At 33.8% G+C, this 26,518-nt stretch overlaps 6 protein-coding genes and 1 long non-coding RNA gene across 9 annotated transcripts; 5 read left to right on the top strand and 2 right to left on the bottom strand.

The window, feature by feature from the left end:
* Positions 1-1,079: 1,079 nt before the first annotated feature.
* LOC123219247 lies at positions 1,080-2,199 on the bottom strand. Its single transcript, XM_044641084.1, has 2 exons — positions 1,883-2,199; positions 1,080-1,659 (listed from the first exon to the last, which is right to left on the bottom strand). The coding sequence occupies exons 1-2, from the start codon at positions 2,052-2,054 to the stop codon at positions 1,286-1,288; spliced, it is 546 nt and encodes a 181-aa protein (XP_044497019.1). The 5' UTR covers positions 2,055-2,199; the 3' UTR covers positions 1,080-1,285.
* An 86-nt stretch (positions 2,200-2,285) lies between these two features.
* LOC123219246 (ankyrin repeat-containing protein NPR4-like) lies at positions 2,286-6,890 on the top strand. Of its 2 annotated transcripts, none has more exons than XM_044641083.1 (6): positions 2,286-2,441; positions 3,415-3,504; positions 3,777-4,352; positions 4,755-4,898; positions 5,595-6,022; positions 6,104-6,890. In XM_044641083.1, the coding sequence occupies exons 2-6, from the start codon at positions 3,426-3,428 to the stop codon at positions 6,755-6,757; spliced, it is 1,881 nt and encodes a 626-aa protein (XP_044497018.1). In that variant the 5' UTR covers positions 2,286-2,441; positions 3,415-3,425; the 3' UTR covers positions 6,758-6,890. The 2 variants fall into 2 exon arrangements, with proteins under 2 accessions (XP_044497018.1, XP_044497017.1); XM_044641082.1 differs by having other exon boundaries at positions 3,415-3,522.
* A 3,952-nt stretch (positions 6,891-10,842) lies between these two features.
* LOC123219762 lies at positions 10,843-11,679 on the top strand. Its single transcript, XM_044641742.1, has 3 exons — positions 10,843-10,998; positions 11,243-11,548; positions 11,650-11,679. Exons 1-3 carry the CDS (start codon positions 10,843-10,845, stop codon positions 11,677-11,679), a joined length of 492 nt encoding a protein of 163 aa, XP_044497677.1.
* Positions 11,680-11,893: 214 nt separating this feature from the next.
* Positions 11,894-12,624, bottom strand: LOC123219530. The gene is made up of 2 exons (XM_044641524.1): positions 12,341-12,624; positions 11,894-12,202 (listed from the first exon to the last, which is right to left on the bottom strand). Exons 1-2 carry the CDS (start codon positions 12,510-12,512, stop codon positions 12,015-12,017), a joined length of 360 nt encoding a protein of 119 aa, XP_044497459.1. The 5' UTR covers positions 12,513-12,624; the 3' UTR covers positions 11,894-12,014.
* A 12-nt stretch (positions 12,625-12,636) lies between these two features.
* On the top strand, positions 12,637-15,091 carry LOC123219531. Of its 2 annotated transcripts, none has more exons than XR_006502888.1 (3): positions 12,637-12,937; positions 13,915-13,993; positions 14,667-15,091. It is a non-coding gene; the product is annotated as an uncharacterized LOC123219531 (long non-coding RNA). The 2 variants fall into 2 exon arrangements; XR_006502887.1 differs by having other exon boundaries at positions 14,637-15,091.
* A 2,891-nt stretch (positions 15,092-17,982) lies between these two features.
* Positions 17,983-18,486, top strand: LOC123219761. The gene is made up of 2 exons (XM_044641741.1): positions 17,983-18,291; positions 18,373-18,486. The coding sequence occupies exons 1-2, from the start codon at positions 17,983-17,985 to the stop codon at positions 18,484-18,486; spliced, it is 423 nt and encodes a 140-aa protein (XP_044497676.1).
* Positions 18,487-20,295: 1,809 nt separating this feature from the next.
* On the top strand, positions 20,296-25,162 carry LOC123218399. The gene is made up of 7 exons (XM_044639852.1): positions 20,296-20,463; positions 21,963-22,076; positions 22,213-22,683; positions 23,104-23,274; positions 23,583-23,744; positions 23,873-24,303; positions 24,391-25,162. The coding sequence occupies exons 2-7, from the start codon at positions 21,974-21,976 to the stop codon at positions 24,994-24,996; spliced, it is 1,944 nt and encodes a 647-aa protein (XP_044495787.1). The 5' UTR covers positions 20,296-20,463; positions 21,963-21,973; the 3' UTR covers positions 24,997-25,162.
* Positions 25,163-26,518: the final 1,356 nt, after the last annotated feature.

Here is a 26,518-nt window from a genome sequence, read left to right as displayed (position 1 = left end):
CCGACCAATGACATGATCTGAAAGGCTCACAGGCCTAGTATGGTTTGCTCCAATAGCAGGTCGTACCTTTCTAGGCTGGACTTTATAGCTGTGCCTTGCAGTTCGATCTGAGCCATTTGACATCTAATACTATTATAACACAATCAAAACTTTAGTCATTCATAATCTAATAAAAGAAATACCAAAATCATAAAATTTAATGTAACTAAATAAAATAAAAGCCAAAAGATTTATTCCCACCCAAGGTATAGTGAAATCTCAAGCTCATATCCTTCAACTTTCAAGAACTTAAACACCTACTATCACCCAACATCTATTAAAATTTTATGTTAGAGTTAAGAGTAAAACGTCATTTTATCAGTAATATTGAAAAAAAAATTATAATTTTATCTCATTTCCGTTCCTAGATTTTGAAAATTAATAATTTCACCCTTACATAAACATTTTCAGTTTTGAAAAGTGATTATTTTCCCTCCACATTTAGGTTTTTCTTTTTTCTCCGCTTTAGTCACCACTTCGTCACTGCGGTTCCCCTTCCCACCCTTACTGTTGGAATCATTCAGAAGATTATCGTGGGTGGTTGTCTGACGAAGAGACGTCTTCTCTTCATCGATTCGTCTTTGTCTCTTCAGAGACGAAGAGACGACGAAAAGTCTCTTTGTCGCACATACTTCCAAGGTGACTGGTCGAAGATCCTGATAGTGAGAGTGGGAAGAGGAAGTTAACGGTGATGGAGTGGTGGTCGGAGTGGGGAGAAGAAAAAAACCTAGGTGTGGATAGCCCTAGAAATGAGTTGAGCCGATTCAGTTCGATTTAGTTTGGTTTGATTTTATTTTTTACGAACTTAAACCGATCCTAAACCAAAATATACGGCTTGACTGAAAAAGGGGCCAAATTCAAATCAGATAAGATTCGGTTTGAAACTACTCACGGGCCAACCATACACAATTGAGCTTAATTATCAGAACCTTCTTGCTTACAGTTTAGACCATACGCGCTTCAGAAAGCTCGCAACCCATGAACATAAAAACAAAGACAAGAAGTTTCCTAAAAAACGACTTAGAATAAGCTTCAACAAATTACTCAAACCACAAGCATAAAGCTGCAAACGTGTCTCTTTAACCATTCATTGTCTGATACTAACAATATTTAAAACACATATATAATTTCATTGAGCCGTTACATGATACATCAAGGTAAAATTTCAGTGAACAAACTGAAAATTCTGTCTAGCAAAAAGACTTCAAACTCCACATAGAACCCCAGACACTTTGAAAATCTAAAACTACGGAAAGGACCGACCTGTGCTCCGGCTGAGATAAGACTTTTTCTTAGGTGGCAGAGAATCATCTACATTTGATCGTCGTCCCCAGATATCATTTCTGCGTTTTCTAGGTGCTCTTACTTCAGGTGTTTTAGGCTCAACTTTTCCTAGTTTGCAATTTTCAGCTGATTTCACTTCGGGGGATATCGGCTGCTCTGCTATTTTTCTTCCATTTTCTTCCTCATTAGAAGGGGAAACTTCCTTCAGATGATTAACTGCATTGCTCAAATCCTTCAATGCACATTCAATAACTGCCTTCAGCTTCTTAATTTTCTCATTTCTCTCAGCCAGTTGGTCCTTCAGTACATTTCTTTCCGCCACTACGTGCTCATGTTCTGTCAAATTTTACAATTTTACTCAAAACTAAAACGTCTCTATTCCGATTAATAACAAAAATGCCATCAACTTTACTAAAATTTTCTCTCATAAAAATACATCCTGCATTTTTGATAGCGAAATCGAAGACCAAAATTGAAGTTTTAAGCGAAAAAACAAAGATTTTAAGCTAATTGTAAATGAAAAACAGTACATTTAAAAGTTTAAGATTGCGATTCTAACCTTCAATGCCGGTGTCTTGAGCCTGGAAGCTCGAACTCTGTGTCGGACTCAGTGAACGACAACGGCGAGTGGTTCTGAGATTTTGGCGCTTGAACGCCGTCGATCTGCGCAGAGCAGGAGTCGAGGAAGAGGGTGTGCGAAAAGCGCCGGAGGATTTGACGGCGTTGGTCATGGGAGTAGAGGATCTGAAGAGAAGTTGTTGAGTGCGATCTGCAGAGTCAAATGGCACTCAATTAAAAAACTTTTTTGAGTGTTGATCGATGAAGAGACGATCATTGGAGCAAATATTTTATTATTATAGAATAAAAAATTCTGTTCTTTTGTGTGGTTGTGGCAGGTTTCAGTGGTATTTATGTAATATATTGAGAATAGAGAGGGTTAATCGGTAAATAGATCCCTTTCCTTGCGTAATTGTAGTGAGCCGCCATTGTTCCTTCTCTTTTCCACTACCTCACTGGCTTTGAGCTATACTGTTGTTCTCTTTGCTCTTCACTTGAGGCTTTTCTTTCTACATTGACCCTTTTTTGATCTGGAGATTGCATCTTAAGCCTCAAAATAGGTAAGCTTTCTGAACCCAGTTCTTCTTTTTATTGTGTGTTTCTTTCTTGTTTTGTGGAGTTTTAGTTTATAGTTGTTTTAGGACTGCCATTGTCAATAGCTCTGCAGCATGCCAATGCTTATTAGCTTTGCAAAGAAGGCAAAAAAGTTATGATTTTTGTACATTTTCTCTGTAATTTTCCTTTTCATCTTCAAACTTATGCTAGTACTTATATTTACACTTTAATTTTTGCCAATGGAAAATGTAAAGTTCATATAATAGTTTGTTCCTGAAGGTGTCAAGACTGTTATCCTCTAGATGAAAACAATATGCAGTTGGGAGAAGGTAAAGTTTAGACAAAGGTAGTTTACAATGAGCCGTCTGCGTCCGAGGTATGAGGAAAGTTTGGCTGGACCAAAGGGTTGTTAAAATTGGAGGAAAACTCCTCTCAAGGCCGTTCATTACAACGAGAAAAATTGAGGGCTGTTAAAATGATTTAACTTTTAAGTTAACAAGTTTACATTATTTAATGACCTTCAGGCGCTGTGGGGAGATCCTTTTACATTTAAAAGCTTTTGGGTCTGGTAGACACTTTCCTCAAACCATCTGGAGGCCGTTGTCAGTGCCATAAACATGAGAAGCACAATAATTTCCTTTTCTATGTACTATGTAGTTGTGGTAGGACTTTAGCAATGACTCAATGAATTAGATTAAAAGATCATATTTGTAATGAGATTCTGAAGATTATGCATTCTTTGATTAAATACAACTAAAGTCATCTATTTGTTTTATGATTATTCTATACAATGGATATGATAGCTAATGTGACACCCTTATATCTCATATATATTATCTTCAACATCCATTTCATTTGATAATTTTAACTAAAATTTTGACAAAACAATTAACAATTTAAAATTTGATAAAGCATCATTTTTTAATAATTGTATTCTTATCAGAGTCAACTTATCTAACATTAAAAATTTTATTGTAGTTTTACTACCAATGCCAATGGATGGAACGAGGGATACCTTTGCATCAGGAAGTGAATCAAATGAAGAAGTTAAAATTGTGATTGCTTCAGGTTATGATCATTTGGCTGGTATGCTTAGAATATATACTGTGTGTTATGTCTGCGCTATTCTTCTCTTAAGATGCATTGTTTATCAGAGGGAAAATCTTTAAGCTTCATTGCAAATCACTTTGGCAATAAACTATCATCCATAAATAAGGCGTGATATTTACTTAAATTTGGTAGATTAATATCGGTGCCTATATTTGTATTTGTATATGCATACTTATGAAGAATCATCAATTTTATTGATGTAAGTTGGTATAAATGATTCAACTCGACAGACAAGCAAACAAGAATTAGACACTTAAAATTGTATCGAGCTGCACTAAGTGGTGATTGGAGCATAGCTGAAGGTATTTATAAGGAGCATAAAAATGATTTAACAGCGAGGATATCAAAGGAAGGAGACACCGCTCTCCATATTGCAGCTGCAGCAGAGCAAACAGATTTTTTGAAAAAGCAGGTGGAAAATATAAATAAAGAGGATTTAGCTACAACAAATAAGGCCGGAAATACAGCCTTTTGTCTTGCTGCTGTGTCTGGAAATGTGGAAATTGCCCAAGTGATGATGAATAAGATGAATAAAGAGAATTTAACTTCAAAGAAAGCTGCTGGAAAAACAGCTCATTGTCTTGCTGCTGCGCCCCAAAAGGAGTGTACAAACTTAGCTGATGTGCTGGAAATGGGAAACTTAGCAATGATCCGTGGTAGAAATGAGATGCTACCACTTTACATGGCCGCTCTATTTGGCCATAAAGAGATGGTACAGTTCCTTTATGAAGCCACTGATGATGGGTTTTTAAGTGACAATGACCGCATTGAATTGCTTGTCACTCTAATAAGCAATGGTTTGTATGGTATGTCAAGGGTATTCTTTGTATCTTGACTAGCTGTAGTGCACTTGATACCTTTTAAATTGAATTTTACAATGTAAGCCCTAATGGAAACTTTTGGTATAGGATTGAAATAACATGTATGGTGGTCATATCAATATGTCTTTCCTTGTTTATCTTTTGAAAAATGCCCCTTTATTTTTAAGGAACACTGTTAATTCCCATCAAGATGATTTGAAAAAACTAATGAAAGAACCTTTTGATAACACAAGTGACTTGGCAGATACAAATATGAAAATTTCCTTAAAAGAAACACAATCAACATAGTATCATGTATTGCAATTACATGCTTCCACTATTTATCTATACCATCCCTAATCAGTATAGATACCATATCATCTCTATTGATGTTTGTTATGTTCTCAGATGTTGCACTGGATTTGCTAGAGAAGCACCCAGAGTTAGCCATCACTTGTGATAGGAATCAGGAGACAGCATTGCTTGCCTTGGCTCAAATGCCTATTCCCTCTGAAAATCAGCAAGGATTTTGGAAACAATCTGTCAATTTATGTTGGTCTTCTTTAATCTTTGACATAAACAGCATGACTTGATTTATAAGTTTTTTATTATTATTATTATTATTTTTTGGTTTTGTAATATATTTACATGACAATTGTGATTAGGAGTGCTAACAGATACAAAAATTTGTACTTTAACCTTACAGGTTTAGTTTTTCCATTTGTTTTCAGAAACCTTTTTTGCAGGCCTGCTACTAAAAATTGTCTCGGCAAAATGAATATTATATATGTTCATAACATGTTCTCAAATTTACCGGCAACTTTTGCTGAAGAATCATTTGCAAGTGTGTTTAGACACAGAGATTTTTCACATATAATTTCAAACTGCAATAATTGGATTTCTTTTATTTGCAAGTGTAATTGTTATAGACTTTCCACACTTGAAAGTTTTGGTCATATGGCTCTTGTGCAATAATGCAATTTCTTTTATAGAGTAGGTAAGAGCTACTCTTGTGTTAATTGTAGGTTTCATTTTGAACATTTTATTTTGTAACTCAGAGTATAAATCAAATTCCTATTTAACTTGATCATTTCATATATAGTTAAGTATTGCCCAGAAGATGCTTTCCTTGTGTATTGTTTAGGAAGTAAATCTCCTATGTCGTTTTACTTATTTAGGCAACCACCTGCCATTGTTAGTCATCCTAAAGATTTCTGTATGCTGACGTTGGCTTAATCAAATTTCTAGTTTCAGGTACCAATACCAAATTGCCTGCAAAAGCATTGGAACTAATCCAACGCCTTTGGGAACAAGTTATATTGTCAGATGATTCTGCCCTTTCAAATATTTATAGTACAGCCCAACAGCTGATATTTGTTGCTACAAAACTAGGAAACATTGAGTTTTTAACTGTACTTATTTGTGAATATCCTGATTTGGTACTGGAAGTTGATGAAAATAATTATACCATATTTCATTTTGCGGTTATGAATCGACAAAGGGACATCTTCAAACTAATACATGAGATAGGTACTTTTAAGGATTTAATAGTTGCTTCCAAGGATGAAAAGGATAATAATATATTGCATTTGGCTGGAAAGTTGGCACCAGCAGATCGGCTCAATGTTGTGTCCGGTGCAGCTCTGCAACTGCAGTGGGAGTTGTTGTGGTTTAGGGTAACTATTATATTACTCCTTTGTTTGGAGGACAATATTCTTTTCGTTAATTGATAAGAGCTTTTACAACATTGGTTGTAGGAAGTGCGCAAAATTATGCATCCATTGGATGCTCACGAGGAAAACAGCAAAGGGGAAACTCCCGCAGCTTTATTTACTAAGGAGCATGGAGAATTAAAAGAAAAGGGGGAGAAGTGGATGAAGGATACTGCAAATTATTGCATGATTGTGGCAACTCTTATTGCCACTGTGGTTTTTGCTGCCACTTTCACTGTCCCAGGTGGCACCAATGACGAGACAGGGACTCCTCATTTTGTTCAGAAAGCTTCCTTCAAAATTTTTGTTATATCAGATGCAGTTTCGCTGGTATCATCCACATGCTCCATATTAGCATTCTTATCCATTCTAACTTCCCGATATGCAGAAGAAGATTTCCTTTCACAGTTACCTAAGAAGTTGGTTGCTGGACTTGCAACACTTTTGTTATCGATTACCGCTATGATGGTAGTGTTTTGTGCAACTATTTTCATTGTTTTCAAGGATGGAGTGCTCTGGGTTCCAATTCTTGTTACTGTAATTGCTTCTATACCAGTCTTTTTGTTCACCAAGCAACAATGGCATCTCCTTTTTGATGTGGCACAGTCGACTTATGTAAGTAGTTCTCTTTTCGAACCACATAGACATACCCTTTTCTGCAAAGAAGGGAAAGCAATGGAGCTCAAGAAGAGGGAGTAAATCACTGTACCTAACAAGTAGTGCTGCACAAATTTTGAATCTATGCTGTTATGGTTTTTCTATTTGTATCAGTACTACACAAGTAGTTATAAGCATGATGCAATTAAAATTTATATTAGTGGTTACATGTATATGTATATATATAACTAAACTTGGAAGAATTTAAGCGCTTTGGTAAAGAACTTAGGACAATGTTTTTTTTTCTTAATTTGGCTTGCTGCAGATTGCTTCCAAGGTGCCAATAGTGGTAAGTCTGTAAATCCATTTCTTCTTCGTCATCTTTAATTGGTGCAGTCTTAAGTGTAAACTCATTATTATTATTATTATTATTTGCAGTTGGCTATAACTACATTGCCAACATTATTGATTATATATTTAATTTATTATAGTAGCCAAAATTTTCTCGTTAATATTCATTGCCATTTAATATATAAGATCTGGAAATGCTTGAGATGAATGATTAATTAATATTCTAATTAATATATAACATAAGGTTCATCTTAGGCTGCAAAAATCATTTTCTAGTACTTAAAAAGTTCATTGCAGATTTGTTAGAATAATTTGGGCATACAATGATTAAATTTTTTTATTGTTTAATAAAACTAGGTGAATGTGTAATCTAGAAAAAATTTACTTTATGATTCTGATATGGTCATTAAGAGTTGGGCTCTACACTTTGTGTTATGATTATTGATTTAGGTTATAAATATGGGTTGATATAAGTTATGGGGTTTTTGATGGAAGAATCCAATTAACCCATTTGTTTTTTTAAACAAAAAGGCAGAGATCCTCTTTTCTAGTTAATAAAAACGTGTAAAATTTTTGGCACCTCATTTTGCTACGCATTTAGAAAACCGGAAAAGGAAGACTTTACACAGGATTGGTAGTTAATCATTTTTCCATCAATTCTCTGCAACATAATGATTCAATCAGGTTTGTTTATGTTTCTAATATCAAAATTGCAATATTTTATAGGTTACTGCGATTAAATGTAAAGTGATTCTGCAATTGGGTGTGCGATTTTGTTTTTTTGTTTACAAGATTTACCACGAATAAAGAGCAAACAAATTATTTTGGATCATGCAGCTAAGCTATCAAAGGAAGGGGACACCGCTCTCCATATTGCAGCAGCAGCAAAGCGCACTACTTTTGTGAAAAAGCTGGTTGAAATAATGAAAAAAGAGGATTTAGCAATACAGAATAATGCTGGCAATCCGGTATTATTTCTTTCGGCTGTACCCGAAAGTGTTGCAATTATCAAGGCTATGATGGAAAAGAATGAAAACTTAATAAAGAGCAAGGGTGATGATGATATGTTACCGCTTGCCATGGCAGCCATGAGGGGAAACAAAGAGATTATAGAATAACTTTATGAAGCTTCAGGGGAAGAGTGATTAGATAATTCTAATCGCATCGAATTGCTTGTCAGTCTGATAAACCATGGCTTGTATGGTAATTCATACTTAACGTCAGTGTTTTAATTAGTATGAGTTATGATCTTGCCTCAAAGTAGCACGAAAACTCACAATAGAGTGTGTTTTCACGTTTCTTTTTTTGAAACTTTCAGAAACTTGTACAAAATGTTTCTGGTCGTTTCGAAATTTTTAAAAAATTTTGAAACATGTTTTTTTAAAATAAAAATGGTGAAATCGATTAAACAAACATTTTTTATATTTTCAAACCTGAAATGTCTTTAAATCTTATATTAAATTCATCTCCTCTCCACTCTTCGATGTGTTACTCATCTCCTCTCTGACATGCTATGTAAATTGGTGTGTATTGTTATTTTTTTCTTAAATATTTACATGTGCTTGCTTAAGAACAATTTACAATAGGTTTTATAATTCCATTTTATAGTATTTTTTCTCTTCATTTTTTTTTTTATATTATACAAGTTTATATATTTTTGTTATAAAAAATTTAGTATTTATAAAAAACCTTTATATTTTTCATATTTATAAATTTTCTCACAGTTTCGTTTTTTAAAAAATACATTTTCACGTTTCCATTTTCGTATTTTCATGTTTTTTTGTTTCTGTTTCCGTGCCACATAGTCTTGCCTCCACTTGACAAATGATTAGGCAATTCTAATTACCAGAAAAATCTCTGATTGAGTCTATCTATGATATCACAAGAAACACCACAAGTTAATGAAAACATGTGCATACAAGTGCTCAACTTAATAATCACCAATCATATATTAATGGTAAAGATAAATATTCTGGAACTGTAAATTTATAAATTATACACATCATAATTTTATGATATTCTATATTCTTTTCTTCGTGATACAATTTTGGTTTAATCGCTACAAATTTGAAAATTTTCTAATTGGGTAAATTGAAGATAGTATGCCATTATTTGGATTGATCCAATTACTTAGAGAAAGTAAGGTTGAATTCATATTATTTACGATGATGATCATTGCATGTTTTGGTAGATGTTGCATTGGATTTGGTAGAGAGGCACCCAAATATGGCTATTGTGCGAGATAAAAACAAGTTGACAACATTACATTACATCACTTGGCTGAACTGCCTGTGGAGAGACGTCTTTTCGATTACGATGGGATTGAAGTTGGCATGAGATTACTGATCCGACTTTGTTAGTTCTCTCTAACATTTACACTTTCACCATGATTAGTTTTCTTTTTCTTTTGATTTGAAGGTTTTAATATGACCAACATATTAATTTAGAAGATAAGATAGCATTTGTTACTTACTATGTAACATTTATTTGCCAAAATTTACTCTTCTAGAGTAATAATTTATGAAATTCTATTGGCCAAACGACTATTTCCCACCCAAGGTATGCTGCAATGTTAAGTTTCCACCCTTTAATTATGAAAATATCAAATAGCCACCCATGACCAGTTAAATTTAACAAAACCCTAACGATGGTAAATTTAATCTCATTTTCGCCTCTAAAAGTTTAAAAACTAACATTTTTTCCCTAAGTTAAGTTTGAAAAGATCGCATTTCCCCCCCTAGGGTTTATTTCCAAACCCTTTCACTTTATCCGACGCCATCGCCGGCCGTCTTCCCCTCCCGACGGTTTCTCTTCCACCGACGGCCCCCCTCAACTTCACCTCAACCCATCCGGCATAGAGATACGTCGTCTGGGAAGAGAAATCATCTTCCTAGATGAAGACGATGACGAGTCGTCTCGTCTTCGTCTGGGAAGATGATCATCTTCCCAGACAACGACGACTGGGTTCTTCGTCTTCTACGGCTTCTCCAACGCCGATCGGACGTCCAAATGGGAGGAAAGAGATCGCTAGAAAGAGAGGATGCTTCGGGAGGGAGAGGTCGTCGGCAATGGAGCCAGAGATGTCGACGAAGATTTCAAAACGAAACCCTAGGTTGAAACTGTGATTTTTTAAAACTTAGGCTGGGGGAAAATTTTAGTTTTTAAAGTTTAAGGAGATAAAAGCAGATTCTATTTTAGTTTATTTTTAATATTATAGAGAAAATAACGATTTTACCCTTACAACCGTTAGAGTTCTGTTAAATTTAACCAGCCATGGGTGGGTGTTTGGTGTTTCCATAGTTAAAGGGTAGAAACTTGTCATTACAGCATACCTTGGGTGGGAAATAGTCGTTTGGCCAATTCTATTAATTTCTTTGATTTGATTACGATACTCTATAGTATATTCAACAGCTTCTGATTTGGACACCAAATTATCAAAGAGAGGTGATAAAGAGACGTAATTCTGCTTTAAGAAGACAATGTGCGCAGGATATAAACAAGCTCGGCTTCAGGGATCGGATAAAGGAGAGGGACCAACGGTGGTTGGGTAGGATGGGCTAGGGGTATCGGATTGGTGAGGCGATATGGGAAGTGCATTGGGGGTATTAATTTGCTTGATTGTTTTGTTTATTTTTACTTGAACATTAATTGTTTGTGGTGGTGAAAAGAGTCCTGGTTATCTGAAGTTGTAAGAAAATTAAGGTAATTGTGCTGTTACAGTTGCCGACGGAAAGATTCCCTATTTGGCTTTCGAACTAATCAGATGCCTTTGGGAACAAGTTCTACTTTTGGACAAGTCCCAGATATCTGAAATTATAAGAAAACCTTGGCCACTAATGTTTGAGGCTGCAAAACTAGGAAACAACGGCTTTCTAGACATAATTTGGGAGAAACATCCTGATGTGATGTTTGAAGAAGAAGAAAGTCATTACAGCATATTTCATATTGCTGTTATGTATCGACAGAACGACATTTTCAGTTTCATGGGTAAGGTGGGTCCATTGAAGGATTTGATAGTCCGGAAAACAGATAAAAGGGAACAACACATTGCATCTGGCTGCAAAGCTGCCACCACGAGAAAGACGTAGACCCATTTTGTACCAGCTGGACCAGCTGAGCAGATGAGGGTAGAGCTGTTGGGGTTCAAGGTGGATATGTATTACTCTCGGCCCTTTGTTTTTGGAATAAAAATAATTTTATTTCCGTGATCGATAGATGTTTCTTAACTGATTGTAGAAAGTGAGGAGAATGTTGCGTCCAGTGGATGCTGAAGCTCCAAACAAAGATGGCAAAACTGCTAGTGCTTTATTTACTGAAGAGCATGAAGGGTTAAGGAAAAAAGCTGAGAAATGGACTAAGGGGGTTGCAAATGCATGCATCGTGGAGGCAACACTTATTGCCACCGTGGCTTTCACAGCAGGTTTAACAGTACCAGGTGGCACCAAAGAACAAAATGGGACTCCACATTTTGTTCAAAGAGCTTCCTTGATAATTTTTGCAATATCAGATACTGCAGCGTTATTATTCTCCTCTTTTTCCATGGTCTGTCTCATACCCCTTTTCTCTTACACATATGAAGAAATAGATTTCGAATCACGGGTGCGTTCCGGACTTGGTTTCCTACCATTTTCTTGATTTACTAGGTGGATTACAATCACTACTCTTGTCAGTAGAATTAATGACGGTAGGTTTTTGTGCAAATATGTTCATGGTCTTCAAAGATGGCAAGCTATGGATTCCTATACTTATTTCGGCCATGGGTGCTTTCGCAATCATCGTAATCGAGAATAAAATTAATATTGTCTGCGGAGGGTTCATTTATATATATATATATATATATATATATATATATATATATATATATATTTATATTTTTTTTATCATGAGTGATATAAGATCATAATATTCTACTTATAAAATCGGCCTGTGTTGCAAAAATTAACAGAGAAAGGGCATAATTCACAGCTATTTAAACTCACAATTATTCTCCCTGTTTAGCTCCTTCCAGTTAGACATGACTTATTTTTCTTCCAGTTTCTTCCTCATTAGAAGAGGAACCTTCCTTTAGATGATTAGCTGCATTGCTCAAATCCGTCAAAGCACATTCAATAACTGCCTTGAGCTTCTTAATTTCCTCATTTCTCCGAGCCAGTTCGTCCATCAGCATATGTCTTTCCGCCACTAATTGCTCGTGTTCTGTCAAATTTTACAATTTTACTCAAAACTAAAACGTCTCTGTTCCGATTAATTGAAGTTTTAAGCGAAAAACAAAGATTTTAAGCTAATTGTAGATGAAAAGCAGTACAGGTAAGAGTTCAAGATTGCAATTCTAACCTTCAATGCCGGTGTCTTGAGCCTCGAAGCTCGAACTCGGTGTCGGACTCAGTGAACGACGACGGCGAGTGGATCTGAGGTTTTGGCGCTTGAACACCGTCGATCTGCGGAGAGCAGGAGTAGAGGAAGAGGGAGTGCAAAGAGCGCTGGAGGATTTGACGGCGTTGGTCATGGGAGTAGAGGATCAAAACTCAAATGAGGATCTGAAGAGAAATTGCTGAGTGCCATTTGGAGAGTCATCAGTTTTAAGTGTTGAAAAATGAAGACAGCAATCACTGGAGCCAAAAGTTACACCAATATTTTATTATCATAGAATAAAAAAATTCTGTTCTTTTGTGTGGCTGTGGCAAGTTTCAGTGGTATATATGTAATATATTGAGAACAGGGAGGGTTAATCGGTAAATAGCGTCCCTTTTCTTCGTGTAATTGTAAATAGCGACAATGCGGAGAGAGCTGCCACTGCACTTCTCTTTTTCACTACCTCACTCTTTTCTCGGCTTTGAGCTTTACTATTGTTCTCTCTGCTCTTCACTTGAAGCTTTTCTTTCTACATTTGCCCTTTTTGTGCTTGAGATTGCATCTTAAGCCTCAAAATAGGTAATCTTTCTGAATCCGGTTCTTCATTTTATTGTGTGATTCTTTTTTGTTTTGTGGAGTTTTAGTTTTTAGTTGTTTTAGGACTGCCATTGTCAATAGCTCTGCAGCATGCCAATGCTTATAAGTGTTACAAAGAATGCAAAAAAGTTATAATTTCTGTACATTTTTTCTGTAATTTTCCTTTTAATCTTTAAAATTATGATAGTACTTATATTTACACTTTAATTTTTGCCAATGAGTAATGTAGAGTTAATATAAAAGTTTGTTCCTGAAGGTCTCAAGACTTTTATCCTCTGGATGAAAAAATCATGCAGTTGGGAGAAGGTAAAGTTTAGACAAAGGTAGTTTACAATGAGCTCTCTGAGTATGAGGAATGAGGAAAGTTTAGCTGACCAAAGAGTTGTTAAAATTGGAGGAAAATTACTTTCAAGGCCTTTCATTACAGAGAAGAGAAAATTTGAGCGCTGTTAAGATGATTTAACTTTTAAGATAACAATTTTACATTATTTAATGACCTTGAGGAGTTGCGGGGAGATCCTTTTACATTTAAAAGCTTTAGGATCTAGTAGGAACTTTCTTCAAACCATATGTAGGCCATTGTCAGTGCGATAAACATGCAAAGCACAATTATTTCCCTTTCTATATGTACTCTGTTGTTGTGGTAGGACTTTAATAATGACTCACTGAATTAGATTAAAACATCAAATTTGTAATGAGATTCTGAAGGTTATGCATCTTTGATTAAATACAACTAAAACCGTCTACTTGTTTTATGATTATTCTATACTATAGATATGACAGCTAATGCAACACTCTTATATCTCATATATATTATCTTCATCATCCATCTTATTTGATAATTTTAACTAAAATTTTGATAAAGCATTTAAGAATTTAAAATTTTGATAAAGTATTATTTTTTAATAATTAAATTCTTATCAGATTCAACTTATCTAATATTAAAAATTTTGTTGTAGGTCTACTACCAATGCCAATGGATGGAACGAGGGATACCTTTGCATCAGGAAGTGAATCAAATAAAGAAGTTGAAAAATGGTATTTCTTGACTACCATACTCTGTGTATATGCCACCATCTTTTCATTTCTTGTTGAAAAATGCTAGCACAGGAGAGAAGATTGTCGTGCATTGAATGCAGATGTGTAGGTTAGCTTTGTTCGGGCTTCATTACATTTAGGTCAAATGTGAGTGATGTATAGTGAAGTTCTTACAAAAGAAGAATGATCTGTTTGATAGGAGAAAAAGAGGACAAATTGGTGATAACGCCATGGAGTACAAAATCTTGTTAGTTCTGCATTTGAACTTTTGTATATTAATAAACAAATCTGGCATAACCTTATCATGATTATCCTTCTGGGAGACAATAATTGCAGGAATTGCCCATCTGTTTTATAATTCTTCTTGGGTCAGTATGATTTGAAATTTTCACAAAAGGCCTTACATTCTTTTGAGCTAAAGCTTTTATTTCCTCAATCCAGAAGTTATTCTTTTATTTAGATGTCTTCATAAACACAAGAGTTCCTTTTTATATTATTCATTGATCAATTCACACTTTCTTCTTATGATTCCATCCCCTCTAAAGCAAAATATATTATGTATTCTTTACTAGAGAACAATTCAGGCTGCACTTTTTGTTAACTTCTGTTATGGCTTTGTTTTGTGCGTTTCTATATATACTAGATGGCCTCAAAGGTTTTATCATAATAATAGGATTGCAATTCAACTTACTGGTTTGGACGACACCAACATCAAGTCCTTGACAGCGTTTTCTTCTTTCAAGTAACTGAATTATTTTGTTATAAGCATGATGCAAATGAAATTCATATAGCATTAATATATTGGTGTTTATATATAAGCTTTGCAGTATTTGAGTACTTTGGTAAAGAACTTAGAATGATCTTTTCTTTTAATTTAGCTTGGTGCAGATTGCTTCCAAGGTGCCAATAGAGGCAAGTCTTTCTACCCATTTCTTCTTTTTCATCTTTAATTGGTGCAGTCTTAAGTTTAAACTCATTATTATTATTATTATTTGCAGTTGGCTATATCTAGATTGCCAACATTATTGATTATATATTTAATTTATTATAGTAGTCAAGATTTTCTTTGTTAATATTCATTGTCATTTAATGTATAAGATCTGGCAATACTTGAGATGAATGATTAATCAGTATTCTAATTAATATATAACATAAGGTTCATCTTAGGCTGCAAAAATCATTTTCTAATACTTAAAAAGTTCATTATAGATTTACCATGAATAAAGAGCAAACAAATTATTTTGGATCATGCAGCTGGATCAAATGAAATTATGATTGCCCCACCTAGTGAAAAAATGGATGGTACATTTTGACATTGCAAGGAATTTTGTATTTGTTTCTTTCTTCTTCTTCTTCTTCTTTTAAATAATATGCATTTTCTTAGTGCCATTTAGTGTCCAAAGCAAATGTGTTGCACTTCCTAAGTTCATCTTAGTTTTATTTATTTATGTTTCATGAATATGATAGACAAAAGTACACAACATCACATATCCAGTACATAATTTAATAGAGTGGAAACAATTCTAGTTTCTAACAGAGATAGATCTGTAAGTTAATAGATCTGTAAGTTAATTATTGGCTACACTTGCACAAAATATATATGCATAATTCTCGAGTGAATGAACTGAATTTACTGGGACAAAATTTAAATCCTTAATAACAGCAACTAAGGCATATGGATTCATCTGCAGTTGAGGAGTAGCTGATTCATGGAACAAGATATGTGATAAAATTCTGGATCCCAATTGTTTTATTGAGACATTTCAGTAATTTAATTTTTTGTTAAATTTTATTAAGGTTTAATAAATATTAAATATGAGTTAAATTAAATATATGTTGTTTTATCTGAAACAATAATAATAACAATGCTACATCTTATGCTACAGAAAACATTGTCAGCTGATACTAACATAATGTTTATTGTAGATTTACCGCCAATTCAGAGCAAAGAAATCATGAATGAAATCAACTGGAAAAAAACTTGAGATTGTAATTGCCACACCTTATGAAAAACCAGCTGGTGCATTTGTCACATTGCAAAAAACGCTATATCTGTTTTGTTTTGTTTTGTTTTTTTTTTTAAGTTGCATTTTCTGATCCTGACCACGCTTTTACAAATTTAATTTTCAAGGGAAAAGGTGATAGTAACAAAAAATTTAAGCATAAACTTGATTTGTTTCAACTTGACAGAAATTGAAACGAGAAATAGGCACTTCAAACTGTACCAGGCTGCACTTGAAGGTGATGGGCACACAGCTGAATGAGTTTTTAAGGAAGATGAAAACGAGATTACAGCTAAGCTATCAAAGGAAGGGGACATCACTCTCCCGATTGCAGCTGCAGCAAGGCGCACTACTTTTGTGAAAATGCTGGTTGAAATAATGAAAAAAGAGGATTTAGCAATAAAGAACAATGCTGGCAATATGGCCTTTTTTCTTGCAGCTGTGTCCAAAAGTGTTGCAATTGTCAAGGCTATGATGGAGAAGAATGAAGACTTAATAAAGAACAAAGGTGATAATGATATGTCACCACTCGTCATGGCAGCTATGAGGGGAAACAAAGAGATGATAGAATACTTTATGAAGCTACTGGAGAAGAGTTATTAGATGATTTTAATCACATCGAATTGCTTGTCAATCTGATGGTAAGTCTTCTTACTTCTTTATTTTGGCTACTTGTGAAGCTGTTAAAAACCCAAGTCATACTTCAAGTCAATGTTTTAATTAGCATGAATTATGATTTTACCAATGGACAAATGATTAGGCAATTCTGATTACCAGAACAATCCAATTGAGTATGTGATATCATAAGAAACACCACAATTTAATGCTTACATGTCATTCAAATGCTTATCTTAATAAATACTAATTATATATTAATGGCAAAGATTTATTTTAAGAGTAAATTTATAAATTATACACATCATAATTTTGTGATATTTTATATTCTTTTCTTCATGACACAATTCTGGTTTAATTACTACAAATTTGAAAATTTCTTAGTTGAGTAAATTGAAAATAACACGCCATTAATTGGCTAGATCTACGTGATATATAGAAGGTAAAGTTGAATTTATATTATTTACGATTTTAATTATTGTTTTGGTAGATCTTGCATTGGATTTGGTAGAGAGGCACCCATTGATGGCTATTGTGTGAGATAAGAACCAGCTAATACCATTACATCACTTGGCTAAAATGCCTGTGCTGAGACCTACTTTAGATTTCGTTGGGATTAGAGTTTGCATGAGATTACTGAGCCAACTTTGTTGGTTCTCTCTAGTATTTACATTTGATTAGTTTATTTTTTCTTTTTATTTGAAGGTTTTAATATGACCAACATATTAATTTAGATGATAGGATAGCATTTTTTATTTACCATGTAACATTTATTTTCCAAATTTGCTCTTCTAAAGCAATAATTTATTAAATTTTATTAGTCTTTATGATTTGACTATGATACTCTATTGTCTATTCAACAGCTTCTGATTTGGACACAAAATTATCAAAAGCAATTGTAGTTGAGAACATTAATGGTGCTTGCATGCATGTTGTTTTGAAGCAGGTGATGTGAAAAGAAAGGTGATAAAGAGACGTAAGTCAGCATTGAGGAGACAATGTGTGCAGGATATAAACAAGCTCAGCTTGAGGGATCGGATAAATGAGAGGGAGCAACGGTGTAGGGATAAGATGGGCTTGGGGTATTGGATTTGTTAGTAGAAATGCAAAGTGCATTGTGTGTATTAATTTGCTTGATTGTTTTATTTCTTTCTTTCTTTCTTTATTTTTACTTTACCTTTAATTGTTTGTGGTGGTGAAAAGACTCCTGTACATCTGAAATTATAAGAAAATTAAGATAATTGTGCAGTTACATTTGCTGGTGGAAAGACTCCCTCTTTAGCTTTCGAACTAATCAGATACCTTTGGGAACATGTTCTACTTTTGGATGAATCCTGAATATCTGAAATTATAAGAAAAGCTTGGCCACTAATGTTTGAGGCTGCAAAGCGAGGAAACGTCATGTTTCTAGACATAATTTGGGAGACATATCCTGATACGATGTTTGAAGTAGACGGAAATCATTGTAGCATATTTCATGTTGTTGTCATGTATGATCACTACAGCATTTTCAGTTTCATTCATATCATAGGTCCGTTAAAGAAGGACTTGATAGTCTGGAAATCAGATGAAGATCAGAACAACATATTGCGTTTGGCTGGAATGTTGGCACCAACAGATTGGCTCAGTGTTGTGTCAGGTGCGGCTCTTCAACTGCAGTGGGAGTTGTTGTGGTTTAGCGTAACTATCACAGCACTCCTCTGTTTGGATAACAGTATTCATTTTGTTAATTCATAAGAACTTTTACAATGTTGGTAATAGGAAGTGAGAGAAATTATGCATCCATCTCACCATGAAAACAGTGAACGGGAAACTCCTAGAGCTTTAGTTACTAAGGAGCATGGAGAATTAAAGAAATGGGAGACAAATGAATGAAGGATATTGCAAACTATTGCATGATTGTGGCAACTCTTATTGCCACCATTGTTTTTGCAGCCACTTTCACTGTCCCAGGTGGTACCAAAGACGAGACATGGACTCCTCATTTTGTTCAGAAAACTTCCTTCAAATTTTTTTTTATACCAGATGCAGTTTCGCTGGTATCATCCAGATGCTCCATATTAACATTCTTATCCATTCTAACTTCCCGATATGCAGGAGCAAATTTCATCTCAACAGTTACCTAAAAAGTTGGTTGTTGAACTTGCAACACTTTTGTTAGTGATAGCCGCTATGATGGTAGTGTTTTGTGCAACCATTTTCATTGTTTTCAAAGATGGAGTGCTCTGGGTTCCAATTCTTGTTACTGTAATATCTTCAAATTCAACACCAGTCTTTTTGTTCACCAAGCAACAATGGCATCTCCTTTTTGGTGCAATCGACTTATCTAAGTAGTTCTCTTTTCCAACCACATAAACATGCCCTTTTCTGCAAAGTGGGGAAAAGCAATGGAGTCCAACAAGAGGAAGTAGCTCACTGTACCTAACAGCCAGTGGTGCTACACAAATTTTGAATCTATGCTGTTATGGTTTTTCTATTTGTAAATTATCAGATCCTGCACCTCTCAGATCTTGAAACCAATTGAAGTGGTAGTTTGATTAAGTGGTAATCCTTGACTACAATACTTTGTATAGATGCCACCATATTTTCATTTCTTGTTGAAAAATGTAGCACAGGTGAGACAATAATTGTGCCTTGAGTGTAAATGATTCGTTCCTTTGAGCTAGAATTGTTATTTTATTTCCTCAATCTAGACGTTATTCTTTTATTTAGCTGTCTTCATAAACACAAATTACTTTTTAATAATTACAAAGATTCATTCATCACTCACACTCTTCTTCTTATGATTCCATTTCCTCTAAAGCAAAATAAATTATACATTCTTTACTTGAGAATACTTCAAGCTGTACTTTTTCTTAACTTGTCTTATAGCTTTGTCCATTTCTTTTCTATATATACTAGATGGCCTCAAAGGTTTTATCATACAATAGTAGAATTGCAATTCAACTTACCGGTTTGGACGGCACCAACATCGGCGTTTTCTTCTTTCAGGTAACTGAATTATTTAGGTATAAGCATCATGCAAATGAAATTTATATAGTGTTAATATATTAGTGTTTTTACACACACACACACACACACACACACACATATATATATATATTAAACTAACTTGAAAGAATTTGGGTGCATTGGTAAAGACTTAGAAATTTTTTCATTTTTTAACCTTAGCTATCTGCAGATTTCTTCCAAGGAGCAAATAGAGGCAAGTCTTTTCAATCCATTACTTCTTCTTCTTCATCATCTTCAATTCATGCAGTCTTAAGTTAAGCTTATTGTTATGACTATTTTTGCAGTTTGGTATATCGACATTGCCAACATGGAAAAGAGAGAAAAGTGAATTTTTTAAAGTTTAATCATGGGGGATAAATGTGAGTTTTTTAAACTAAAGGAGAAAAATGATATAAATTTTTTCAGTTTTAGGGTTTATGGGTAAAATGATAATTTTATCCCTATCTCTAACTGAAAAATTTAGATAGTAGTTAACCCATAGATAAGTATTTAAAGTTTTTATCTATCATAGATATAATTTTGAGATTGAACTAAAATTTGAGCGAGAAATTGTCCTTTTCCCATTTTATTATTATAGAATAAAAGAATTCTCTTCTTTTGTGTGGTTGTGGCAAGTTTCAGTGGTATATTTGTACTATATTGAGAAAAGAGAGGTTTAATCGGTTAATAGTGTCCCTTTTCTTTGTGTGTGTAGAGCTGCCACTGTTCTTCTCTTATCCACTACTTCACTCTTTCTCGGCTTTGAGCTTTACAGTTTGTTCTCTTTGCTCTTCACTTGAAGCTTTTCTTTCTACATTTTCCCTTTTGAAGCTTGAGATTGCATCTTAAGCCTCAAAATAGGTAAGCTTTCTGAATCCGGTTCTTCAATTTATTCTTTGTTTCTTACAGCATATTATTATTAGGATATACATGACAGCATATTATTAGTTAATGTCATTATATACAACAATAACTAGATTTTAAATGAGGAGCTTACATGTTATTAAGCATATTATATATCCCAAGCGTGCCAAATTTTAATTAATGCTGTTTCTTGCACTTCTATCTCCTACTTGAGTATGACTGATTGTGAGGTTGTCGGTTCTCTTCCCTTGGCACTAAGCTTTTTGTAGCAGTGATTGTGACATTTTAAGTTGTCTCATTTGATAAACATAGCCACACATATGGCACAAAAACAAGCTAAAAGAGTTATAAATGGTGGTGATTTGATTCAAATATTATATATTATATGCCATGTGTAATTCTATAGGACAAATTTTGATGTCAAATTAACTTAAAGTTAAATCAATTCGAAGGAGGCCCATTTAAGTAAAGAAATATGACAAGCATAATATGCCAAATTAGGGTAACAAAAAAGAGTGATTGTAGATAAGTGTGTGAGCCATTTGAAAGACACAAAGAAGAAACAAAATTCTTTTTTAAGCTTGGAATTGAAATAAAAATTCGATTCCAAAGCATGTTGGGAAGAGAATCACTAGGAGGCTTTCATCATCATTTTTATTACAATTATAAGCAAGTGGGTGTCTTAATCTTCCCTTAATGGAGCTAGAATTACACCTTTATTTATTTATTTTTCCATAAGTTTACAGATATGGTAATACTATAATACTAATTTTGGGTAGACTTTTTTTAGGACATTATCTATTTGATGACATATTTTTACTGGAATTTTACCGAAGGTATTGGTTTTTATTCTACTATCAATCCAATGTAATGCCCTTGATAAACATAATTAATAATAGTATAATTATATAATTTTATTGAAGGTATTGGTTTTTATTCTGCTATCAATTCAATGTAATGCCTTCGATAAATATGATTAATAATATTATCCTAAATATATATTATCCAAATCTCCAAATTCAAATTCTAATTATTATCTTTATTATTGTCATAATCAATATTAATTATTATTATTATTATTATTAACTCTTAACAGACAGATTTGTCAGTTAATCAATGGCTTCAATATATATATTACTTAGACAAAATATAAATCCTTAATAACAGCGACCAAGGCATACGAATTCAGCTGCAGTTCAGGAGTAGTTGATTCATTGAACAAGATATGCTATAAAATTCTGGATCAATCACTTCAAATGTAAAGCTTTAGTTAAGATGTTATAACCACTTATTTAATCGAGACATTTCAGTTATTTAGTTCACTGATAAATTTTAATAAGGTTTAAGGAATATAACAAATTAGTATTCAATCGTTTGTAATCTATTTGTTTGATTAGATATGTAGTGTTATCTGAAACAACAATAATAACAATGCTACATCTTAAGCTACAAAATACATTGTCCTGAAGATAATTCTAACATAATGTTTATTGTAGATTTACCACTAATGCAGTCCGAAGAAATCATGGAGGATAATTCTACATCAGGAAGTGCCTCAACTGAACAAAATTCTGAGACTGTGATTCCCATAGATTATGATAAGCCAGCTGGTACATTTTCACATTGCAAAAACTTTATATCTGCTTCTGATCACGCTTTTACAAATTAATTTCCAAAGGAAAATGTGATACATGCATGTGTAACAAAAGTTTTATGCATAAACTTGTTCTTGTTTCAACTTGACAGAAATTGAAACGAGAAAGAGGCACTCAAAACTGTACGGGGCTGCACTTAAAGGTGATTGGCACAAAGCTGAAATAATTTTCGAGAAACATGAAAACGATGATACAGCTAAGCTATCAAAGGAAGGGGACACCGCTCTCCATATTGCAGCTGCAGCAGGGCGGCCTTATTTTGTGGAAAAGCTGGTTAGAAAAATGAAAAAAGAGGATTTGGCAATAAAGAATAATGCTGGCAATACGGCCTTTTTTCTTGCAGCTGCGTCCGAAAATGTTGCAATTGTCAAGGCTATGATTGCTGAGAATGAAGACTTAATAAAGATCAAAGGTGATAATGATATGTTACCACTTGTCATGGCAGCTATAACGGGAAACAAAGAGATGATAGAATACCTTTATGAAGCTACTGCAGAAGAGTTATTAGATGATTTTAATTGCATCGAATTGCTTGTCAGTCTGATAAACCATGGTTTGTATGGTAAGTCTTCTTACTTTTTTTATTTTGGCTGTTTGTAAAGCTATTAAAAACCTAATCATACTTAATCAATGTTTTAATTAGCATGAATTTATGATCTTACCTCTAATGGACAACACTAAGAAACACTACAAATAATGCAAACATGTCATACAAATGCTTAACTTAATAATCACCAATAGCAAATTAATGGTAAATATTGATTTTATGGAACAGTATATTTATAAATTATACACATCATTATTTTGTGATATTCTATATTCTTTTCTTGAAGTTACAATTCTGGTTTTCCCGTTACAAATTTGAAAATTTCCTAATTGGGCAAATTGAAGATAGCACGCCATTAATTGGATAGATCCAATTGACACAGAGAAAGTAAAGTTGAACTTATATTACTTACGATATTGATCATTGTTTTGGTAGATATTGCGTCTGATTTGGTAGAGAGGCACCCAAAGAAGGCAATTGCGCGAGATAAAAGCCAGTTGACAGCATTACATCACTTGGCTAAAATGCCCGTGCAAATGCCCGTGCACAGATTTTTTTTCGATTGCGACCTGATTAAAGTTGGCACGAGATTACTGATCAAACTTTGTTAGTTCTCTCTAACATTTACACTTTTGCTATGCATTGATTAGTTTTCTTTTTCTTTTTATTTGAAGGTTTTAATATGACCAACATCTTAATTTAGAAGACGATAGCATTTGTTACTTATTATGTAACATTTATTTGCCAAAATTTGCTCTTCTAAATTATTGATTTATGAAATTTTATTAATTTCTACAATTTGTTTACAGTACTCTATAGTCTCTTCAACAGCTTCTGATTTATACACCAAATTATCAAAAGCAATTGTAGGTAAGAACATTAATGGTGCTTGCATACATGTTGTTTTAAACCAGGTAATTGTGTGATAAATAGATGTTGTTCAGCTTTGAGGAGAGGACGTATGACTGATATCAACACGCTCAGCTTGAGGGATCGGATAAAAGAGAGGGAGCATCGGTGGACGGATCAGATCAGCTTGGGGCATCGGTTTTGTAAGGCGATAGTGGAAGTGCTCTGTGCGTATTAATTTGTTTGATTGAGTTATTTATTTCTTTCTTTATTATTACTTCAACATTAAATGTTTGCGGTGGTGAAAAGACTCCTGGATATCTGAAATTATAAGAAAATTATGATAATTATGCAGGTGAAGTTGCCGGTGAAGAGACTCCCCCTTCTGCTTTTGCCCTAATCAGACACCTTTGGGAACAAGTAATACTATTGGATGACTCTGAAATATCTGAGATTATAAGAAAACCATGGCCACTAATGTTTGAGGCTGCAAAACGAGGAAACGAGAAGTTTCTAGACATAATTTGGGAGACATATCCTGATATGATGTTTGAAGTAGACGAAAATCATTACACCATATTTCATTTTGCTGTTATGTATCGCCACTACCACGTTTTCAGTTTCATTTATAACATAGGTCCATTGAAGGATTTGATAGTTCGGAAAACAGACGCAAAAGGGAACAACATATTGCATCTGGCTGCAAAGTTGCCACCACTAGATAGATCCATTATTGTATCAGGTGCACCAGTTGAGCAGATGAGGCTAGAGGTGTTTTGGTTCAAGGTGAATATGTATTACTCTCAGCCCTTTTTTCAGGAATAAAAACAGTTTTATTTCCGTGATCGATACATGTTTCTTAACTGATTGTAGAAAGTGAAGAAAATGTTGTGTCCAGTGGATGCTGAAGCTCCAAATGACGACGGCAAAACTGCTAGTGCTTTATTTACTGAAGAGCATGAAGAGTTAAGGAAAAAGGCTGAGAAATGGACCAAGGGGATTGCAAATGCATGCATCGTGGCGGCAACACTTATTGCTACCGTGGCTTTCACAGCAGGTTTAACAGTACCAGGTGGCATCAAAGAAGAAACTGGGACTCCAAATTTTGTTCAAAGAGCTTCCTTCATAATTTTTGCAATATCAGATACTGCAGCGTTATTATTCTCCTCTTTTTCCATAGTCTGTTTCATATCCCTTTTCTTTTACCCGTATGAAGAAAGAGATTTAGAACGAGGGGTGGCTTTCGTCTCACGGCCGATTGCCATGCTCTACATGGGGTTCTTTCTTGATTTACACGTTGGATTATACTCACTATTATATTCAGTAGATCTAATGATGTTAGGTTTTTGTGCAAATATGTTCATTGTCTTCAAAGATGGCAAGCTATGGATTCCTATACTTATTACGGCAATGAGTGCTTTCGCAAGCATCATAATCTGGAGACAAGCTGCTGTTGCCTTCCGAAAGCGTCTGCGTTAAAACTCTGCAATGGAATCATCAGAGATCACAGCGTCATTTTTAAACAAAGTGTTCATGTTTCAAGTTTCTTGTTTACTTTATTTTAAAAGGTTGATGTTATACAATAAACGGATCGCTTCTTGTTTTAATTTTATTTATATATATAGATATATATATATATATATATATATATATATATATATATATATATATAAATATATATATAAATATATATATAAATATATATATATATATATATATATATATTTATATATATATATATATATTTATATATATATTTATATATATATATATATATATATATTTATATATATATATATATATATATATATATTTATATATTTATATTTATATATATATATATATATATATATATATATATATATATATATATATATATATATATATATATATATTTATATATATTTATATATTATCATGAGTGTTATAGGATCATAATCTCTTACTTATAAAATCGGCCTTCAAACTCAAGAACTGTATTGCGAAAATTAACAGAGAAAGGGCATAATTCATAGATATTTAAATGTAAAAATTTATAAAAATCTAAATTTACAAATTTTTGTGAAGTGAAAAAATTTTCAAAATCGAAACTTCAAATCACCAAATCCTAGCAACAAAGGGTCCCCGGTGTGGCGGAGATGCGACCAGAGTGGAGTGAGATGGAGGTTAGAAGATGTGGGGTTGGCAAGGTCGGACATAACGGGTGGATTACGGGCAATGGTAGCCACCCGTTATTTTAAATGACGGGTGGAAGATGTGGGGCGAATGAAGAACCGAGTCTGGTAGTTTTATTTTAAATGGGTTTTGGTGTGTGGATTCACTAATAAAAATAATAATAATAAGAGTAAACAAGTTTCTCATTATAAGTAAACTCGTTTCAGAAATAAATAAAAAATCTGAAACACGTTTCTACTTCAACAACTTTAGCCTCTTCCGTCTTTTTAAATTGACATTCCCAATCAAAATTCTGAACGGGCGTATCGCCTTCTCTGCACTCCGGCGGCAAAAGTCGTCTTCTCTCCGGCGGCGAAATTCATCTCCTCACCGGCAAAATGGTCATGATCTTTGGAAAGTTGAAGAAATTCAACATGAATGGCTGTAAATCTTGGAAGCTCTCCGAGCAATTAGCAAGTCCCTGTGATCTGGTGTTATTTATATTTATAATGTAGTCTTTGAGTATTTGTTTTTTTTTTTTTTTTAAATGTTGTAGTACTCGGAGAAGAGATAATATAATGTAAATGTAATGCAATTTATAGACTTCTGGTCTTATTTTGTATAGCTTTTTGAGTAATCAGAATTATCTTATTGTTGCGATGCATAATATTGTAGAGAACTTTATTGCTGATATATTATTAGAAGTGAAGACGACTAAAATTAGTACCGACTTATATGGGCACAGTGGTTGCAAAATTAGGTTAAGGATTAGCAGGAGAATGAATTATGTCTTTAAATGGAGAATATCTATGGTACCATGTGGTTACCATGTGGTTACCATGTGTCT

Source organism: Mangifera indica, chromosome 6 (genome assembly GCF_011075055.1).
Source record: "Mangifera indica cultivar Alphonso chromosome 6, CATAS_Mindica_2.1, whole genome shotgun sequence".
Taxonomy (NCBI): Eukaryota; Viridiplantae; Streptophyta; class Magnoliopsida; order Sapindales; family Anacardiaceae; genus Mangifera; species Mangifera indica.
The sequence above is the reverse complement of the archived record's forward strand: the minus strand, read 5'-3'. Positions and strand labels throughout refer to the sequence as shown.

Coding starts and splice junctions, on each gene's coding strand:
- LOC123219247 (XM_044641084.1), bottom strand. CDS start 2,054: ATGACCAACGCCGTCAAATCCTCCGGCGCTTTTCGCACACCCTCTTCC. Junction 1,660..1,882: donor TCAAGACACCGGCATTGAAG/GTTAGAATCGCA, acceptor AAAATTTGACAG/AACATGAGCACGTAGTGGCG.
- LOC123219246 (XM_044641082.1), top strand. CDS start 3,426: ATGCCAATGGATGGAACGAGGGATACCTTTGCATCAGGAAGTGAATCA. Junction 3,523..3,776: donor AGGTTATGATCATTTGGCTG/GTATGCTTAGAA, acceptor TCAACTCGACAG/ACAAGCAAACAAGAATTAGA. Junction 4,353..4,754: donor AATAAGCAATGGTTTGTATG/GTATGTCAAGGG, acceptor TTATGTTCTCAG/ATGTTGCACTGGATTTGCTA.
- LOC123219762 (XM_044641742.1), top strand. CDS start 10,843: ATGTTTGAGGCTGCAAAACTAGGAAACAACGGCTTTCTAGACATAATT. Junction 10,999..11,242: donor TTTTCAGTTTCATGGGTAAG/GTGGGTCCATTG, acceptor AACTGATTGTAG/AAAGTGAGGAGAATGTTGCG. Junction 11,549..11,649: donor TATTCTCCTCTTTTTCCATG/GTCTGTCTCATA, acceptor TTGATTTACTAG/GTGGATTACAATCACTACTC.
- LOC123219530 (XM_044641524.1), bottom strand. CDS start 12,512: ATGACCAACGCCGTCAAATCCTCCAGCGCTCTTTGCACTCCCTCTTCC. Junction 12,203..12,340: donor TCAAGACACCGGCATTGAAG/GTTAGAATTGCA, acceptor AAAATTTGACAG/AACACGAGCAATTAGTGGCG.
- LOC123219761 (XM_044641741.1), top strand. CDS start 17,983: ATGTTTGAGGCTGCAAAGCGAGGAAACGTCATGTTTCTAGACATAATT. Junction 18,292..18,372: donor GGGAGTTGTTGTGGTTTAGC/GTAACTATCACA, acceptor TGTTGGTAATAG/GAAGTGAGAGAAATTATGCA.
- LOC123218399 (XM_044639852.1), top strand. CDS start 21,974: ATGCAGTCCGAAGAAATCATGGAGGATAATTCTACATCAGGAAGTGCC. Junction 22,077..22,212: donor AGATTATGATAAGCCAGCTG/GTACATTTTCAC, acceptor TCAACTTGACAG/AAATTGAAACGAGAAAGAGG. Junction 22,684..23,103: donor GATAAACCATGGTTTGTATG/GTAAGTCTTCTT, acceptor TTGTTTTGGTAG/ATATTGCGTCTGATTTGGTA.